Raw genomic sequence first — 19,822 nt, forward strand, 5'->3', positions numbered from 1 at the left:
CCCGGGAAGGGGGGGGGGGTGTACTTGCCTCATGAGGGGGAAGCCTCTGGATCCTAATGAGGCTGCACAATCTCGTTCTAGCACTTGCTCCCGTGCAGCAACACAGACCTAATATTTACCTTCGGCATGTGTGCAGGAGAACTAGCGGCTTCCTGCTCAGGCTCCGGCGGTTATGGCTAAGCTCAGTCAGGTCTTCTGTACTGTGCAGCTGCGAACAGTTTGCGCCTGTGCCATAAAGCAGACTCTCTCAGGCTTGGCTATTTCCACCAAAGCCCATCGCAAAGCTGCTACTGACTTGTCAGTGGATCCAATCCAATCAAATTAATCCATGCCATGCACTGATGAGGATCAAACAATCCGAAACAGTCTGTATGCATGTTGGATTATTATGGCTCTGTACAAATTAACAAGCTGACACATCATTGCATTCCAGCGGTTCTGGAGGTGTGTTTAGCTGCTAAGGGTACAATGGTTAATTTGCATATATTCAGCAGTGAGACATCTCAAGCTCACTCCAACCTGAATTATCGCAAATTCTTTCTGTTTTAAGAAAGCAAACTTTTGTTTTTCTTAACATCTTAGTAAGGGGGCTTTTAGGACCATTGTAGTCCCTTACACACTCCACTGAGTTCTGGGTCACCATGAGCTTGCTGGTTAGTCTGTACCAATCCAATGCTGAATCCCCTCTGGTGGGGACGACGGAGGAAACCTTTTTAGTAAACAGGAACTCAAGAAAAATACTAGTTTACATTTTGTTTTCTTCCATGTTTGTTTTAAAGTATTAAACTGAAATTTGTATTTTATTTTTATTCTAGACTGCCAGGGATGATTTATACTGTTAAGAAATAGACAGCAAATTTCAAGAGCGAGTATAAGGGTGTAGGTTCTCACTATTTGCTTACACTGGCGTTTCTCTGTTGTGCCTGTACCGGGTGAATGGCAGGTAAAAATTAATCAATGAATTTCAATGATAGCTTCAACATAGATGGGCGCCACCAGGGGGGATGCATCGGTACAGGGGAGGGTTCTGTGTGAGAGTGGGTTTAGTTTTAGTTATATTAAAATATTGGTAAAGATTACCAGTATTTTTGTTCACGGAATCCAGTGGTAGAGTATCGCTAATTGTAGCGATATTTTACCAGCAGCAAAGCCCTGCACCCTTTTTTCCAGGTGCCTCTTTTTTCATGTACGTGTGTACAGGGACTTGTGCTGCACATGCTATGGATCATGACGTGCATGACGTGCATCTGCCATGAAGAAAGAAGCTAAAAATCAATAATGCAAATACAGTATATTACCTTTTTGATCAGGGCACCATTTGATGGGATTTTGAGCCCACTGAAGTACAGTATATGTACACTTTACATCAGCATTTTAACCTGTTTACACATGTGACTATCTCTTCTCCATCACCTAAATCGGTGCCAGCAGTTTTGCTGTGCTGGTCTTCTCTTGGGCAGATCTGCATGTGTTTCACAGTGGAATGCACATCTTGTGGAACAGCCAGCAGAATGTATAATGGACATGTGTGTTTTTATGACAGGATATGTCACACAGATGTGGTCTTCAGTGTTTGCCTTCTTTAAAGCCAGCCCTTTTTACTCTACGGATTCATTTTTAGTAAGTTATTTTGGAGCTGCAATTTTCGGATACTTGGGATCATCTACTAAATTAGTGCTTGTACTGCTGCACATTATTAACTCTTTACACAGTTATTTGTTTCACAATGTGAAGCGATACATACACAAGTCATGGCCTGATATGCCAAGCCGATCAATCCCTGTCTAATGGGTGCCTGCTTTTCTGGCAGCAAGAGACAAGTATGTAAGTAAACCCCTCATGAATCCTTAGGACCTGTTCACATGGCTCCTGACACAGAGCAGTGCACAGCAGCATTCACACCAAAGGCAGTGCACTGCAGCACCTTAGTGATAATGTGCCCAGGAGTCGGGACCCACAACAGAAATTAACACGATTGCACCTTTTGAACTGGAACACCTTGTCGTGCACTGACGGATGTCAGCAATCGGGATCCTCTGCAGCGTCAGCCATCTCCGTTGGTTTCTTTGAAGAACTGGGTCATCACTGCGGAGCCTTCGCCTTCCCTCTGTCCCCCTTCACCACCAATGTCTCCTTAGGGATGACAGATGTTTGCCAAGTGCGACTGGTGGTGCCGTAGTATGGCAGCCTTGTCTCTTGACTTCTGGACATTATCTCCCCCCCCCCCCCCCCCTTCCAGAACCTGTATGAGCCAAAACCAATTCCAGATACAAGCCCTGTTTGTACTTAGCAAAATGGTTCTGATAATAACATTGCATCTGAAACCGTCACCCAGCCCCACTCTTGTATTAAAGATTGATGCTGCCCGGCATTCCAAAGTGGTACCACTTGGGACCGCAAGCAGTGTAAATAGACCCTACATCTACATATTTATGAAGACACTACAGCTACATACATATGCAGACTTACTGTAGCCTGAAACAATTGTGATAGTTTCAAATGACAATTCATCCCCGGTGCTGACAGTGCTGTACAGGTCTGTGCCAAGCAGCATGTTCTTTTAGAGAAGAGTAAGACTGTAGGTTGAAGCAGAAACAGCCAAGAAGTTTCCAGGTTTCCTAATAACTGTAAAGGAGATCGCTGATGTCAAAGGACACCTATACACATCTGTACTTCCTCTAGTTTGTAACCCAGAATGATCACATAACGAAAGTTGTTTGATGCTTTGAGAATTGTGGAACGTCTGGCATTTGGGCTTTATTTTTCAGTTTGCAAAGAGAAATCTAGATTGTAACATGTTGCTATTCTTGGGAGGACATATTGGGCTCAATTCACTAAGATTATGCTGGAGATAATAAGGCAATAGAAAACTTACCACTACACAGTGAGAGCACTAAATGGTTTAAAGAGCGTTTAAAAGCAGTTTTAAAACCGATAAAGGTTTGAGGTTGCTTACCTCAAGGATGACAAATCTTTGTAGGGACAAAATATTTTATTGGTAGCACAGGCAACGCGTTTCACGGGTCTGAGCCCGCTTCCTCAGGCCAATAGCAGTGCCAGGCCAATTGTAATAGCAAGCTAAGGGAGCCTTTTTTGTTTCCTGTGTCTTTTCCCCAGAAGGTGTCCTGACACCAATCATCCACTATACAGTGAGAGAGTTATCTTATCACTTCATTACTTAAGTTACCTCCTCTGTAGTTATTTTCACACACAGTTAATTAACAGCCTGTCTTTAACTTTAGAATTCTGTAGTTATTTTAAGGATTGAAGAGTTAAAGAGACTCTGTAACATGAAAAACATCCCCTGGGGGGTACTCACCTCGTGTGGGGGAAGCCTCCGGATCCTAATGAGGCTTCCCACGCCGTCCTCTGTCCCACGGGGGTCTCGCTGCAGCCCTCCGAACAGCCGGCGACTGTGCCGACTGTCAGTTCAATATTTACCTTTGCTGGCTCCAGCGGGGGCGCTGTGGCTGCTTTCCTCTCCGAACTACACGGAAATACCCGATCTCAGTCGGGTCCGCTCTACTGCGCAGGCGCCGGAAACTTGCGCCTGCGCAGTAGAGCAGACCCGACGGTGATCGGGTATTTCCGTGTAGTTCGGAGCCGACAGCCGTCAGAGCGCCTGCGCAGGAGCCAGGAAGGTAAATATTACGTCACGGCTGCACGGAGGGCTGCAGCGAGACCCCCGTGGGACAGAGGACGGCGTGGGAAGCCTCATTAGGATCCGGAGGCTTCCCCCACCCGAGGTGAGTACCCCCCAGGGGATTTTTTGAGGTTACAGATCCTCTTTAACATAAAGACAGAAGAGTTAACTTTAGGTTTGCCTGGGGTAAAGTGTTTCCTGAATACTACATGCCTTATCACCATCGTGATACCTCTAGAAACGTTATTGAAGACAGGAGATAAGCTTAGTGAATTGAGGCCATTGTCTTCTACTGAAAAACAAAACCGCCAATTAAAGCGGTTCCGAAATGAAAAAGTAACTATAACAAATAACTTGTCTATATATCTTATCTAAAGTTTAGATAGTCCACACAGCAAATCTAGCTGCAAACAGCTTTAAAAGTTTGATCATTTATTGCTGTGATACTCACTGCCATGTTCTGTTTGTCACAGGCTGAGGGCTGGAGATGCTATCATCTTGCCTGTGTGTAAATTCAGTCCTCCCTCCTCCCCCCTCCTCCTCTCTGCCTCTGAAATCAATGGCTAGTAACCTCCTCCTGCCCAGACTGAGCTCCCATAAGCCCCTGCTACCTGGGACTGAGTGCCAAGGCTCTCTGAAAAGCTTTGGGCAAGGCTTGTTTGGTTTATAGGGAATTAGAGTATTAAAACAAAAGGTGTTTGGCTTAAGGAATGCCCTATAAAATATATATGAAAGGGACACAATTATGCAATGAGTAAAAGTTTCTCTGATCCACTTTAAATACAGGTCTTATGTAACCTATGTATTCCTATGCAAGCATTGGAAGATGGAAGAAAGTGTGTATTTTGCACCAATTAAACACCATGTTACCCTTCTGTAGCCAGCAAATCTTTCTTATCACACTGCAGTAAAATGAAACTTGTTTCAATGAGGCAGTGATGAATTGCTACTACAAACTGTTAAAAGCATCAAAGTAGAAACCTCTGCTGCTACAGTGGCCAGTTAACACCAGGGCTGTGGAGTTGGAGTCGTGGAGTCGGGCAATTTTGGGTGCCTGGAGTCGGGAAAAAATGCACCGACTCCGACTCCTAATGAATTTGTAACTGTAATTAAAATAGAAAATATGATAAAATGTTATATTTCTCAGATAATAGTCATTAAAAATAATGTATATATACAGTAATAGCTGTGCTTAGTCCACAAAAATGAAATAAACCAATCAAAATTAGTTACTTGTGCTGCTTCAATAAAGCAGTCCCCGTATTTTTAAGGTCAGATATACATATCTGATTGTGACTGTATATATGATATGTACACAGGAATCTCTTATATATACTAAATAACATCTATGCTGTAAGAATAAAGCCTGATGTGTAGCTGTGTCACTAATAGAGATGGTCAACGAGATGGAAATAATTCTGCATTGATGCTGATTTATGCAAATGTATGCACTCCCTTTGCTCATGAAATCAAATAATTTGATATGTTATTAAAATTTGGTTTGGTGACTACAAATTAAAGGGTAACTGAGACGGATGAAAAGTAAAGTTTTATACATACCTGGGGCTTCCTCCAGCCCCCTTCAGGCTAATCAGTCCCTCACTGTCCTCCACCACCCGGATCTTCTGCTATGAGTCCTGGTAATTCAGCCAGTCAGCGCTGTCCGGCCGCATGCCGCTCCCACAGCCAGGAACATTCTGCACCTGCGCAATAGTGCTGCACAGGTGTAGTATGCTCCTGGCGGCGGAGTGTGTGCATGCGCACTACGCCTGACTGGCTCAAGTACCTGGACTCATAGCAGCAGAACCAGGTGGTGGAGGAGGACAACGAGGGACTGATTATTCTGAAGGCGGCTGGAGGAAGCCCCAGGTATGTATAAAACTTTAATTTCATCTGTTTCAGGTTTACTTTGTTACACAGTAGTACTATACTCTACATATGCACTCCCCACAGAGCTGCAGGGAATCCACTGAGAATGCTGTGCACATTGAACACAGAGGTGTTATCTGTTTACAATCTCCTCATTCCCCTGCAGAGTACCTGCACATCATTCTTACATGTACCCACACTTACATTGCCTAGGGCCTGATAGATGTTCTTTGTTCCTGTTTGTACCTTTTACAAGTACTCCTACCAAGGACTAGTTTTAGTCTAAAGGGAATAAATATGGCAGTCTCCATATCCTTTTCACTTCAGTTGTCTTGTAAAATTCCTAAGCGTTGGCAGTTAAGAGACAAATTTCATGTTACATACTTTTAATCAACAAAATTGTAATATGCAAATTAGAGGAGTCGGAGTCGTGGAGTCGGAGTCAGTGGAATCCTAAACTGAGGAGTCGGAGTCGGTGGATTTTTGGACCGACTCCACAGCCCTGATTAACACTGCCTTAAAATATTGTAATGCAAAGTAAGTTTGCTTTGGAAACGTTTGTTCTGAAAAGCAAGTACGGTATTTCTTTCTGCATCATGTAAATTTCCTGTCCATAGCTTTACTTGATGCTTGCTAATAATTGTGCCACGTTGTCCTGTTTTGTAAGTATCATAGAATGCTATGCTCTCCAAGTCTTTTATTTTGTGTCACAGACACTGGGGCTTATTCTTTTATTGGGCTCTGAATCTGTTCCCTTTTGCTTGGGCACTATTACTACAAAACCCCTGTTTAACAGATCATGAAATCTGATAAGCCTTAAAGGACCTGTCACTATCATTTAGTGAGGAAGCTGTTTGCACTGGGGGAGGGGAGAAATACCAAGGGAAGCAGGCAGGAGTGGGTGAGTTGAAGGTAGGGGGTGGAATCTGTCTCTTGAATGTGATTAATGAAGCCATTAGCTCCTGTTCAGTGTGATATGCATCTTAAGTCTGATTTCCTTCCTGGAAATTGGAACGATCATAAAACACCAGTGGAGTAGCAGCAGCTATACTTCCTTTATGCATATTATTTGTATAAAGAAAATACGAAGCTTCAGTGTGTGGATTTACACCACACCACCCATCCTTGGGTTGTAAATGTTAGTATTATTTAGTATTTATATAGGGCCAACATCTTACGCAGCGCTGTACAGAGTATGTTGTCTTGTCACAACTAGTGATTAGACATAAATGAGGGGGAATTAAACAGGCCAAACTCATAAATACATACATGGTGTGTTTCTCTCTGCTTTCCTTCTGTCTTGTGCAAGAGTTCAGGTCCACTTCAACTGTCCCTCAGGGGCTTCCAGTCTAATCCCTACCATAGTTATGTCTGTCTACATATTGTTCAGTTTATGTATCGTAGTCTATGTAATGGTACATAATCACATTATTGTTATTAATGTATGGCATTCATAAAAAGTCTTTTGATCCAGTCTCCTCTGGTCAGTCAATCTTTATATGGGCTGGTTCACACTGCAAGAGCTTTATTTTAGTGCTAGTGACTTGAAAAGCTCTTGATCATGCAATGCTATGGGTGATTTTTATAAAATCGAGTCACTCAGGTGAGGACACACAAATAGCATTACATTAGCAAGAGCATTTCAAATCACAAGTGCTTAGAAAAAGCTCTTGCAGTGTGAACCCAGCCCTAAGATGAATTTTGTGATTTTTTGTCACTGGATTTGAGGCTAGCTAAATGATAGATTGTGTGTAGCTGACTGAAATATATGCCCGGTTAATAAATATTTCTATTAGAGGTGTTTTTGCCATCCTTACGGTGTGCCATTCTAGGTTAGCCATGATTCATGAATGACAGAATTGTTTGCTTTGGCTTTCCACCATGTGACATAGCTTGACACACTTGCCTGAATGTCTAGTTGTATTTGTATGTAGCAGTGGTGGCTTTATGTAGGGAGTGTGCGATGAGCACATAACGGCATATAGGTAGTGTATGAACAGCCTTTGCTGCCTGTAGATAGGTGTGGGAAGCGCTGTGCGTGTAGGTGCTGTGCAGAACCGTGCTGCGTGTAGTCAGTGTGTGAACAGCTCTGTATTTATAAAGCCCAATCTACACGATACAATTCTTTGTGCGATTTCATTACGATTCTATTTACGATCCGATTAAATCCAACATGTCCGATCGGGATTCGATTCAATTCGCCATTGTTTTGCAATGGCAAATTGAATCGAATCCCTATTGGACATGTGAGATTTAATCTGATCGTAAATAGAATCCTATTTGAAGCGCACAAAGAATCGTATTGTGTAGATTGGGCTTAAGTGCAAACGTTTACATTGTAGATAAATATTTTTGTATGCTGGCTTTTTTTCTTGTCGCTAGCAGTTTCTCTTGGCTTGCAGCATTATATTAGTATTTAATTTCTCCTTTTCTTGATTAAGAAAAGTGATGACTAATTTGTACAGCTTCGCCCATAGGTCACAGATTACCTAATTGGGGCGCCTTGCTGCACATTGAGGAAGTTGCCTTTTTTGCAAAGTCCTTTGAAGTCTTTTTCCTGTCTTGGAGACTTTGATGCTTTTATCTTTGATAAATGTATATTGCTGCAAGTCTTAAGCTATATTTTTTTTGTTTTTTTACAAAGTGCATAATTGTAGGTGAACATATGCATGCATATCTTGGATTGCCATCAGTAGATCTCACTGACTCTGTTCCTTGGTGAAATAGCTGACATTTTAATGCTGGGGTTAGAATTATACTAAGCTATTTCCTGTTTGGTATAGTAAAACTGCACTGTGCTTGCTGTATGCTAAGGCTTGACATTCCATCAACACAAGCATGTTCATAAGTTACAGTGATCATTGTAGAAGAGTATGTGTGTGTTTTATATAACATTGTTTACTACTGTAATTAATACCTTCAGCACTTGTCATGTGTGAGTGTACAGTACAAAGTACACAGACAGCAGCAAGCTGAATATACCTAGTGACGCCAAGCCTCAGCTGTGATTGTCACACACCCGCCCTTCCCCCACCAGCCCCAGGTCTGGAAATAATGAGGGACAGAGTAGACAGAAGGGAGTGCATGAAAACCCTCCCCTAGCCCTCCCATCTTCACTACAGGAATTAGTTGCTGTCACCTATGTGATGGATGACTGTCATTGGACACTCCCCATGATTAGTGTCACTAGGGTCAGATGGCTACATTACACAAGGGAATTCAGGTTCAGAGAATGTGATATCTGCAGATACCAATAAAATAAATGGGAATTTGTTGGTGTGATCTTTGTGGCAGATGTCAGTAGGTATGCTTAAACAATAAGTGGACATATGTTTACACAGCAAGCAGCCTGCTATGGAGCAAGGCACCATGGTTATGTTGCAGTTGCATACATTCTACTACTATTGTATAATTTGTACAATTTAATATATATTTATATAATGTAGATTTCTCACAGTGAAATGCACTATAAATTACTTTCTTCTTAGGCTGCTGTTGCCGTCGTGAAAATATAGATCAGTCGTCTAGTCCATGTCCTCATGGGAGATTCTCAGGTTTTGGTGTTTTTTTTTTTTGTTTTTTTTTTCAAATACACTTAAAGGATACCAGAGCACAAATTGCTCTGCTTAAAAAAAATAAAAAACGTTGTGTTGGTGGGAGGGGGTCAGTGTTCACTTATTGCTCTCTCTGTTAGAATCTGCATGCCTCCTATCTCTCCTCTTGCCCCTATTTTGGCTCCTGACGCGCCCGCTCTTGCGATGCAGCGATTGAAAAAAAAAATCCTCAAGCCTCCTTTTGCTCACAGCCAGCCAGCATGTCTCCACAGCAGGAACTGCTGAGGGCTGTGGAGTTCATCCTTCAGGAGGCCTGCAAGAGTGGGCGCAACTAGGGAAGTCCAAGTCATGATGAACAATCGCATACCTCAAGGACACAAAACAGGGGTGGAGGTGCACAATGCATAAAAAACAGGCTAATAAAGCTGTTGATTGATCTTATAAACACAGAGGTAATCTTACCTCTCTTGAAGAATTTGCACTAGTCTATTGAACAAAAGTTCTTCTAGTTTATCACATAAAAGAAACAACGCATTTCGCAGGTATTTGCCCGCTTACTCAGGTCAGTGAAAAACAGGTGCCTTAACTTCTATTACTGTGTAGCGAGCATGAGCGCCTCTATATCATTCACTAGCACATAACACATCTTGCCAAGATGACTCCGAGGATGCCAAGGGACCCTCGCGCACTACAGGAGGATGGAAGAAACCCCAGGTAAGTAAAAGGCTTTAAACTGTTACGTTTAAAGTGCAGTTCAGGTGTGCTTTCATTCTATAGGTACAGTACAAAATGTATATCTTCTTTTAATGTTTTGTTCCTTCCAGACTCTATTCCCATGATTGATGTGTGCATTGGTTTTATGATTTTAGGCACCCCAATCAGCCGCATCCCTATCATGGCTAAACAGTTGTTGGACCTCTACATGCTTTACAAGCTTGTGACTGAGAAAGGTGGTCTTGTAGAAGTCATAAACAAGAAAATCTGGAGAGAGATTACAAAAGGTTTAAACCTACCAACGTCCATTACCAGCGCTGCCTTCACCTTGCGCACACAGTAAGTTGTTCCCTCTATTACTGTTGTGGAATAAACATAGTCCCATAGTTAGTTTTATTATAATTTGTTTTGTTTTAGGATGTGTTTTTTTTCTCTAGTACTAACAGATTGGTGCCCATTGGATACGGGAAAATTCAGAGGAGAGTAAAGAGTGTAGAAAATGTGTGGTGCAGGGATGTACAGTGCATGTGTAACCAATGTGCATAACTCTGGGATTTACAAAATCTAGCATGTCCATCATTGTATATGGTATGTGTGTATGAAGGACAGGTAAGTGTACAGTGTATGTGCAGAGAGGGGTGGGTAAGGCTAGGTTCACATTAAGCCGGGTTCCCAATGTGGATAGTAACAGTGTATGTAGGTAGAAAAAAAGTATTGTAAAAGTAATACCTTTTAATGGCTAACTGATTAAATAATGCAAGCTTTCTGGGATCTAGTCCCCTTCTTCAGGCATATTTCCAGATGTAAGCTAAAGTAAAACACTGATGCAGGTAAACAGTAAACACGTAGATACCGAGTTGTTAAAACAGCAGAAGCCATTATTGGCACTGAACTACCATCACTGGAACTTTTGTATAATACTCGCAGCTTGAGAAGGGCCAAAAACATTATCAAAGACAACTCACCCTGGAAATGCCTTGTTTGAGCTCCTTCCATCAGGTAAACGTTTTAGATCAACCCGCACACACACAAACAGACAAAGACAGCTTTTTCCCATCCGCCATAAACTTGATAAACTCTGAATCCTCTCTGAAATAATTAACACTGTGTACAAATTGTTTAAACATCTGTAATACCTGGCATACTTGTATAATTTCTTCTCTTCCTTGTTACTATCACTATGTTCCCTATATGCACCGTGGGGTTGTCATGAAAAGTAATTTCGTTGTGTTACACAATGACAATAAAGTGAATTGAATTGAATTTGAATTGTCCATTGAAATAGACGTGTCATAGACACTGTTATCATGTCTGTGTTCCGTGCCGGTAATGTTGTACAAGATGGGAAATTCAAAACAAATTGATCCTATTGATAATATGGGATATGTTGAAGTGTCCATTTACACCCGTTGTGGAAAACACTGTTATCGCAAAGCAGGTAAAGCGAGGCGCCTGGTACTTCAGACACCCCTGTAGACTGTTATATAATTAGCGACCAAAGCTGAAGCCCAGTGTGTAATTTGGGTGCTGGAGTTATGGCCATTGGTTAAGGAGGGGGGGGTCAGTAATAGTGCCAGCTGAACCTGCCAGCAGTTGCATTCAACTTTAATATAGCCGAGAACCAGAGGAATTTGCGCACCTGGCGAGGACAATTATGGTGGCTGCAGATCGCTGCCTGCAGCTGAGCGCCAGAGTAATTTGAACACCTTAGTGGGGAAGCAGTAATTGCGTGAGCGATGGCTGCAGAGTGCTGCCTGTTACTACGCTTGGCTGTAATATAGTGCCAGAGTAATTTGGGCGCATGACACAGGAAGTAAAGAATAAAAAAATATAGGGCTAATCGTCTGTTTGGTCACACGTGATTTGTTTAAATTTGATTTAAGGAGTATTTTTTTTTTGCAGATATATGAAGTACCTTTACCTCTATGAGTGTGAAAAGAAATCTCTTAGCTCTCCAGCAGAGCTGCAAGCTGCTATAGATGGTAACCGACGAGAAGGAAGGCGCCCAAGCTATGGAACAACATTTAACTATTCACCTACTCCACCAGGGCACAATACACTGTTGGCGGCTCCAAAACTTCCAGTGCCCATGCTCGGAGTGCACCCGACTTCTCGCATGTCACCAGTGACTCCACTTAAGAAAGGTCAGCTGCCAAAACACTTCTAGCTTTCTTGAATGTTATTTACTGCAGGATTCTAACACCGAGTTGGTTTGCTTGGTATACAATAAAGTACATCTTTATTAGGTTTTTATTGCTCTGTACCCGTTTTTGGGGTGATTCTGTTCAATTCCTGTGATTTGTTCAGAAACAAGAAGTGGGTTAATCTCTCCAGCAGTACCACAGGTAACAATGATGTAATAAATGTTAAAACTTACCAATTCTCCTTAAAGTGAATGTTTTTATTATCTTTGTTGCTATTGTACAAATCCACTTACTTTTGTGTCATGCAAAGGAATATCTCACCCCAAACAATAACTAATGCTAAGAGTGGCAGATTAAAGCAAGGCTGTGGAGTCGGTACAAAAATCTTCTGACTCCGACTCCTCAGTTTATGAAACCACGACTCCGACTCCGGGTACCCAAAATGGCTCCGACTCCTCGACTCCGACTCCTTACTCTAATACTTAACAGGGCTGTGGATTTTGTACAAAAATCATCCGACTTCCGACTCCTCAGTTTATGAAACCACGACTCCAACTCCGGGTGCCTAAAATTACTCCGACTCCACAGCCCTGGATTAAAGGTGGCCATACACTGGTCGATTTGCCATCAGATTCGACCAACAGATAGATCCCTCTCTGATCAGAGAGGGATCGTATGGCTGCCTTTACTGCAAACCGATTGCGAATAGATTTCAGCATGAAACCGATCACAATCTGTGGTGGTGCTGCCGCTGACCCGCACCCACCCCCGGAGACATTACCTGCTCCGACGGCGCGTGTCACCACTGTCTTTTTCTCCACTGGGCACCGGATTCCGGCTGGCTTCACTTCTTTCTGACTGGGGAAGTTTAAACAATAGAGGACGCTCTATTGTTTAAACTTCCTGCCGGGACAGTAAGAAGTGAAGCCTGCTGGACTCTGAGCCCAGCACGGAGACGGAGCAGCGGTGATCAGGGGACTCGCGCCGGCCGGAGCAGGTAATGTATTGCATCGGTCGTTGGGCATTCGAACGCCGCTATTGACGCACGGTCGGCTCGACGGGAACGAATGATTTCGGACGGAAATCAATCGTTTGTGTTTCCGCAACGATTTCACAGCAGATTTGATCACAGTGATCGAATCTGCTGTATATCGGCGGGAAAATCATTAGGTGTATGGGCCCCTTAAGTGCTAAAAGTTGAGATTAGAGGTAGATCAGGTGAAAGATTTTACCTGTTCTCTACGTTTAGTTATTAGGCATGATTTCGGCAGACATCCTGTTAATATTGATACTGCATTTGCAACCTCTTATTTGAAAGCACCTTGAATGGTTTGTATAAACTGGAGCAGACATGAAGTTGTTTCCTATAGTATTTAAACAGATTTCCTTTTTCCTTCCCGGGATAGAGGAATCTTTTGTTATTAGGCAGCCACCACCCAAAATGTCATTCCAGTTTGTTTTCTAATGTCAGTAAACTACAGTATATGCTGGGATTTTGTATATTGTCTGGCAGAAGTATAGTATGTCCCTCCCAGATAACAGTGAAAATGGTGTCCTTATATTTCCTTTTTCCCTTTTGGTTTTCCTTGAGCTCTATACACACAAGTATTGTGATTGGTCCTTGGCTGTGGTTAGTGTGCGTGTTTTGGATTTTCCAGTGAGCTCAGGTACAGTAAAAGTGAGTTATTTTAAAGGAGATCTGCAATGACATAATGTCCTATAGAGATGAGTCCATTGTAAACATCTAGCTGTTTACAATTTGTTTTTTATATATATATATTTTTTTTTTATTGCGTGGGCCAGAGTAGAATGTTTGAAAGATTGATCATTATCATACTTCACTACCCATGTCATTTCAGCACATAACTTAATACTTAATCTCTATTAAGTTTGGAGATGTTTAGGGTAAATAGATAAACAAATGTGTGCCTCTTACCATCTTGAAGACTTGATATTATAACAAAAATATATATGTATATCCTATTTCCCTGAAAATAAGGCTTACCCAGAAAGAAAGCCCTAGCATGACTTTACAGGATTTTGAAGAATGCATTAAATATTAGCACTACTCCAATCAAGTAAATAGATTGACAGAGACCCTAAAAGGAAAGCAGACACCCCAAAAGAATCAATTGGCGTGGATTTGGCGTGTATACTTAACCTGGTGCATCCATGTTCCAGGAGCGTCTTGTAGATGTTCTCTTCCCCCCCCCCCCCCCCCAAATTGGTGTCCCTCATGTGTCCCCCATGTGTCTCTGCTTCCTCCACCTCCTTGTGTATCCGCTCTCTCCTACTCCATTTGTCGGCTCTATCCCCGTGTGTCTCCACTTTCTCCCCCTCAGCTTGTTAGCTCTGTCCCCGTGTGTGTCCACTCCCTGCTCCTCAGTTTGTCCACTTCCCTATGTATCCCCTCCTGTGGGGATTGCCAACCTCTTCCCTTCTACAATTCTCCTCTAGTAATGGCTTGTGCTAATAGCGACATCAGTAGATACCGTCACTAGGGGCAGCCGTGCAGGAGAAAGAGGTTGGTGACCCCTGTGGGAACTGCTGGATTAGGTAAGACAGCTGTTGCTACACTACTATTTGTAGGGGTAACAGGGGAGGGGGAGTTAGACACAGGGAGTCCCCAGCGGGTTGGTGGTTCGTATCCGCAGGCATTCGTAAGTTGGGGAATTTCCTGCAATTGACTATTTTTGGGGAAGAAAGAGTGCATCTTATATGCCGTCAAATACAGTGTATATTCAGTTGGTATAAACATATATAAAGGTGCCTCTTAGTTGGAGAAGACCTCTATACCTTATGGTACAATGTTATTGATCTACACCGCAGCTTTCCACAGTCCCGAGCCACTCGCTGCGGCCACAGACTCCGCTTTCATGTGACAGCTGAGCTTTCTCCTATGGATAAGTAGCCAGTTTCATTGTCGCCTTACCAGGTCATCACTGAATGGCCCCATGATAAAAAGGCTCAGGTCCTTTTCGTTCACATCATTAGCGCAGATGGCTGTGCGATTGGAACGCAACGCGTCCAATCGCACGCCATCTGCGCTCCTATGCGCTGCGCTGCAGATCCCATTCATTACAATGAATGGGATCTGCGCTGCGATTCCCAAAAATGCATGCAGCACGCGATAGCGCAATCGCGCTGCCACGCAGCGCATATGATGGGAACGGTAGAAGGGCTGTCTATGCCCTTCTACCGTTCTTGCGTGTCGCACACTATACGCGCTGCCAAAATGCGCACGGCAGCGCGTATAGTCTGAACGAGGCCTAAGGGGCCAGAACTTTGCGCTCGGAAAAGAGTGAAGGGGCCCATACACTGGTCGATTTCAGTGAATGATCGTTTCTATAGAATCGATAAATCCAATCTTTCAAATCGGCAAATTGATTTGCTGCAGATTTCGATCGATTTGATCTATCTGACAGGATGGAAAATCTAGGTCGATCTGCTGCTGGTTGCAGATCGATGGCCCATAGATTTGCATTGGATCTAATGGTGCAATAATGCATTTAGATCGATTTTTCAACAGATTTCATTCTGAAATCTATTATAAATATGTTACTAGTGTGTGGCACACATCAGATAGATTCCACTTGACAGGCATCTGACAGAAATATATCTGATGGGCGAATCTGCTGCAAGTCTATCAGTGTATGGCCACCTTTAATGGGCTCTTGGCTATAGTGCCTGTGCTTTGTTATGGATGCTAAGTCGGCTGTGGGTGTTGGTTGTTTGCTTTCAGAAATGAACACTGCTAAATTATAGCTGAGCAGTGGGGGAGGGGGATTAGTTTGGTTGCCGGGTTAGGTTTATAGCAGTGGCTGCTCAGCTATGGCAGAGCCACACTTTGCGAGGTTAGTGTAAGGTGTAGGTAGGGGGGAGTTTAGTGTAAAAGGACAACTGAAGTGAGAGGGACACATGGAGACTGCCATATGTATTTCTTTTTAAGAAATACCAGTTGCCTAGCAGAGCTGCTGATCCTCTGCCTCGAATACTTTTAGCCATAGACCTTGAACCAAACCTTAGGCATAGTAGAGGAACGTTAATTTGAGGTTTAGGTTGGCGAAGGAGATAGTAGAATATCTATAATGTTGCTGATATTATACCATTGGCAACCTCTCAAATTAACAGAGACCTCTATTTAAACATAAACTGGCAGGAAACCTTTGTCTGCTCTTTCAGAGATCATCAGTTTTAAGAAAGACCTGCTACATACATGCTGTTTGTTATCCTGGAGCTCCCCCTGTCATCCTCAGGAATAAAGGCATTATTCACACAAGTCATTGGGAATACCCAGACAGCTCATGGTGACTCAGAAACCACGAACACAGTAAATCCAGTGCTGGAGACTTGGGCGCAGCAGCGCAGGAGACTTGGGCGCAGCCGGCGCCACCATAGGCCGTAATAGGAACTACGGCTATCGCAGGCACAGGGAGTAACTTCAGCGCCGTCAGAAGACGGACCTGAAGTTGCTTTTAAAACAATAATTCGGATTTCAGCGATTGCTGGAAGCCGAATTATTTCATTCCCCCACTATCCATGTCGGCCTGGAGGGGGAATAGTAATTAACACGGCCCGGACTTGTGCGGCAGTAGGATCAGCCATATACTGGCTGTGTCCTGCGCCCAAGTCTCCGGCGCCGTTCTCTCTCGTACGCCAGAAACCATACCTTCTGTTTTTAAGATGGCAAAATTACAATAAAAATCTATATCTTCTATTTAGTTTAAATTACTTTTCTAAAATTTCTAAAAAAAAATCTTTAACATGTGGATGTTTTATATAAACCATAGTTCACAGGAAGCAAATTTGTTCTTTTTTTTTTTCTTACTTAATTGTGGGGAGTTTAGTGATTAATCTGACGGTCATACATAATAATTTTCTTTTACATTTATTAACCATTTAACGACCGCCTAACGCCCATAGGCGTCGTCGGGTCGTTAGTGGTATAGCATGGAAACGGCCGCTCGATCGAGCGGCCTTTCCATGCCAGTTCACGGAGGGTGTCTCCGTGAACAGCCGGAGAGCCGCCGATCGCGGCTCGCCGGCAAAATTTAAACACGCGGGGAAGAAATCTCCGCTTTTTACATCACACGGGCGCTGCTGCGTAGCAGCGCCGTGACGTAGATCGGCGATCCCCGGCCTCTGGCCGGAGATCGCCGGCATCTGATAGGCAGAAGCCTATCCTATCAAGCGCAGGACGGATATCCGTCCTGCGCCGCTCAGAAGGTAAGGGAGAGGGAGGGAAAGCCGGGGAGGGCGGAAAGTGCTCCGGAGGGGGGCTTTGAAGAGCCCTCCCAGAAAGTGCGGGTAGCCGGCGGCGATCAGACCCCCCCCCCGGCAGGACATCTTCCTAGTGGGGAAAAAAGGGGGGAAGTCTGATCGCCCTGGCTATTTCCTGATCGGTTCTGCAGGCTGGAGAGTCCACGCAGCACCGATCAGAAGAAAATCCCCTGGTCCTTAAGTGGTTAAATCCCATCAGTTTTCTGAATTGATTGTATTGTTTGAAAGAAATCAAACCAATCCACCATACACTATTCATTGTTTTCTAAAAATCCATGGCTGATTATTGATGGATTGATTTAAAAAATGCATTTTGACTATCAATGCAATCAATTGCTTTTATTTTAAAAAGAAAAAAAAAACAGGAAAATTAAACATGGTTTTAACCACTTGACACCTGAGGCATTTTTCCTCTTGTGGACCAGAGCAATTTTCACCTGTCAGCGCTCCTCCCTTTCTTTTACCAATAACTTAATCACTACTAATCACAGCGTAATGATCTATATCTTGTTTTTCTTGCCACCAATTAGGCTTTCTTTGGGTGTACAGTATGCCAAGAATTATTTTATCCTAAATGCATTTTAACATGAATAATAAGAAAAAAAAATTATAAAATGCATTATTTTTCCGTTTTTGACCATTATAGTGTTAAAATAAAACATTCTACTGTGGATAAAAGCCACACATTTTATGTGCCCTTTTGTCCCGGTTATTGCAACGTTCAAAAAATTTCCCTAGTACAATGTATGGCGCCAATATTTCATTTGGAAATAAAGGTGCATTTTTTCAATTTTGCGTCCATCACTAATTACAAGCCCATAAATTAAAAATTAAAAGTAATATACTGCCTTGACATAAATTTTTAAAAAGTTCAGTCCCTAAGGTAACTACTTATATTTTTTTTTTTTTGATGAAATTTTTTTTCCCCCTTTTATAAATAAAAAAAAAAGTTTGGGTATTATGGGAGGGTGTGGGAGGGAAATAGTTAATTATATCAGTCAGTGTGGGGATTTTTATTAAATAAAATGCAATTTTGGTGCAATATACTATTTGGCCACAAGATGTCCTCAGTCGTCATTTCCGATTCACGTACGTAAGCACGTGAATCGGAAGTAATCCGTGGCTGTGTAACACAGGAAGATACAATGAATGCCGGCGTCTCGTAGACGCTGGTATTCATTGAATCGGGGACTTAGATTTATGAATGGGACCTGCGGTCCCATTCATTAACTTCCCCTCTAAGCGGCGGTAACGGCGGTGCGCGCGCACGCGCGAACGGGAGCGAGCGGCGGCTGCATGCCGCTGCAGACTTGTTTTCACGGCCCTGCTGCATCCTGTCTTTTTTAAAGGGCCGTGAATATACTGCACGGCATGCAGCAAGTAGTTAATTGTCTGGCCACTTTCCATACAGCACAGAAACCTAAAACAGTAGCAAAAAATTATTGTTATAGTCCAGCTTGGTTTATAAATGTTCCACTGTGTATTTCAGACTTGGCTTTGTGTAAAAACATCATCTACACCAGACAATCTCTACACTTGAATTTTACTTTCAGATTGGCTCAGAAGTGTGCAAAATCATTATCCAAACTGTACCCTCTCAGATAGCTGCCTACAAAATAACTTGTCCAAAATATGCTAATTTCTATATTTAAATCGTGTACACCTGTCAACAACTCCATAAGGCGGAGCAGTGCTTTTCAGCGCTGCTAGCTTTGGGTGCAGCCAGCACCGCCATAGACTATAATAGGAATCAGTCTATTGCGGCGCTCAGTGAGCAACGTCGGTGCCGTCAGAAGACGGAGCCGAGGTTGCTTAAAAAATCATAATTCGGCTTCCAGCAATCGCTGGAAGCCGAATTATTTCATTCCCCCACTATCCATGGCGGCCTGGAGCGGGAATATTAATTAATTCGGCCCGGACTTGTGCAGAAGCAGGACCAGCCATATAACAGCTGGATCCTGCGCCCAAGTCTACCGGCGCCGAATTCAAATGTACTCCCATAAGGTTATGGGAGAACGTGGCTATAGGTTGCACACCATTCATGCATACATTATCAAAATGTTTGATGTACAAACTACTTTTTTCATAATGTAAGACATAGATTTTTAAAACTTTAAAGTCACTTTGTGGCCAAAAACCACACACACACACACACACACACACACACACACACACACACACACACTCTTACACACACACACTCACTCTTACACACACACACACACACACACACACACACACACACACACACACACACACTCTTACACACACACACACACACTCTTACACACACACACACACACTCTTACACACACACACACACACTCACTCTTACACACACACACACACACTCACTCTTACACACACACACACTCACTCTTACACACACACACACTCACTCTTACACACACACACACACTCACTCTTACACACACACCCACTCACTCTTACACACACACCCACTCACTCTTACACACACACACACTCACTCTTACACACACACACACACACTCACTCTTACACACACACACACTCACTCTTACACACACACACACACACACTCACTCTTACACACACACACACACACACACACACACACTCTTACACACACACACACA

The 19,822-nt window shown here is 43.0% G+C and overlaps 1 protein-coding gene across 2 annotated transcripts in view; it reads left to right on the forward strand.

Annotated features, from left to right (window-relative positions):
- The window catches only part of ARID3B (AT-rich interaction domain 3B), a 100,768-nt gene that overhangs the window by 69,773 nt on the left and 11,173 nt on the right, over nt 1-19,822 (forward strand). For both annotated transcript variants that reach the window (XM_068275668.1, XM_068275669.1), the window contains exons 5-6: nt 9,936-10,119; nt 11,683-11,924. In XM_068275668.1, coding sequence (XP_068131769.1) covers nt 9,936-10,119; nt 11,683-11,924 — 426 coding nt within the window. The remainder of the gene's footprint in view (nt 1-9,935; nt 10,120-11,682; nt 11,925-19,822) is intronic.

This window comes from Hyperolius riggenbachi, chromosome 3, assembly GCF_040937935.1.
Source record: "Hyperolius riggenbachi isolate aHypRig1 chromosome 3, aHypRig1.pri, whole genome shotgun sequence".
In the NCBI taxonomy this organism is placed as follows: Eukaryota; Metazoa; Chordata; class Amphibia; order Anura; family Hyperoliidae; genus Hyperolius; species Hyperolius riggenbachi.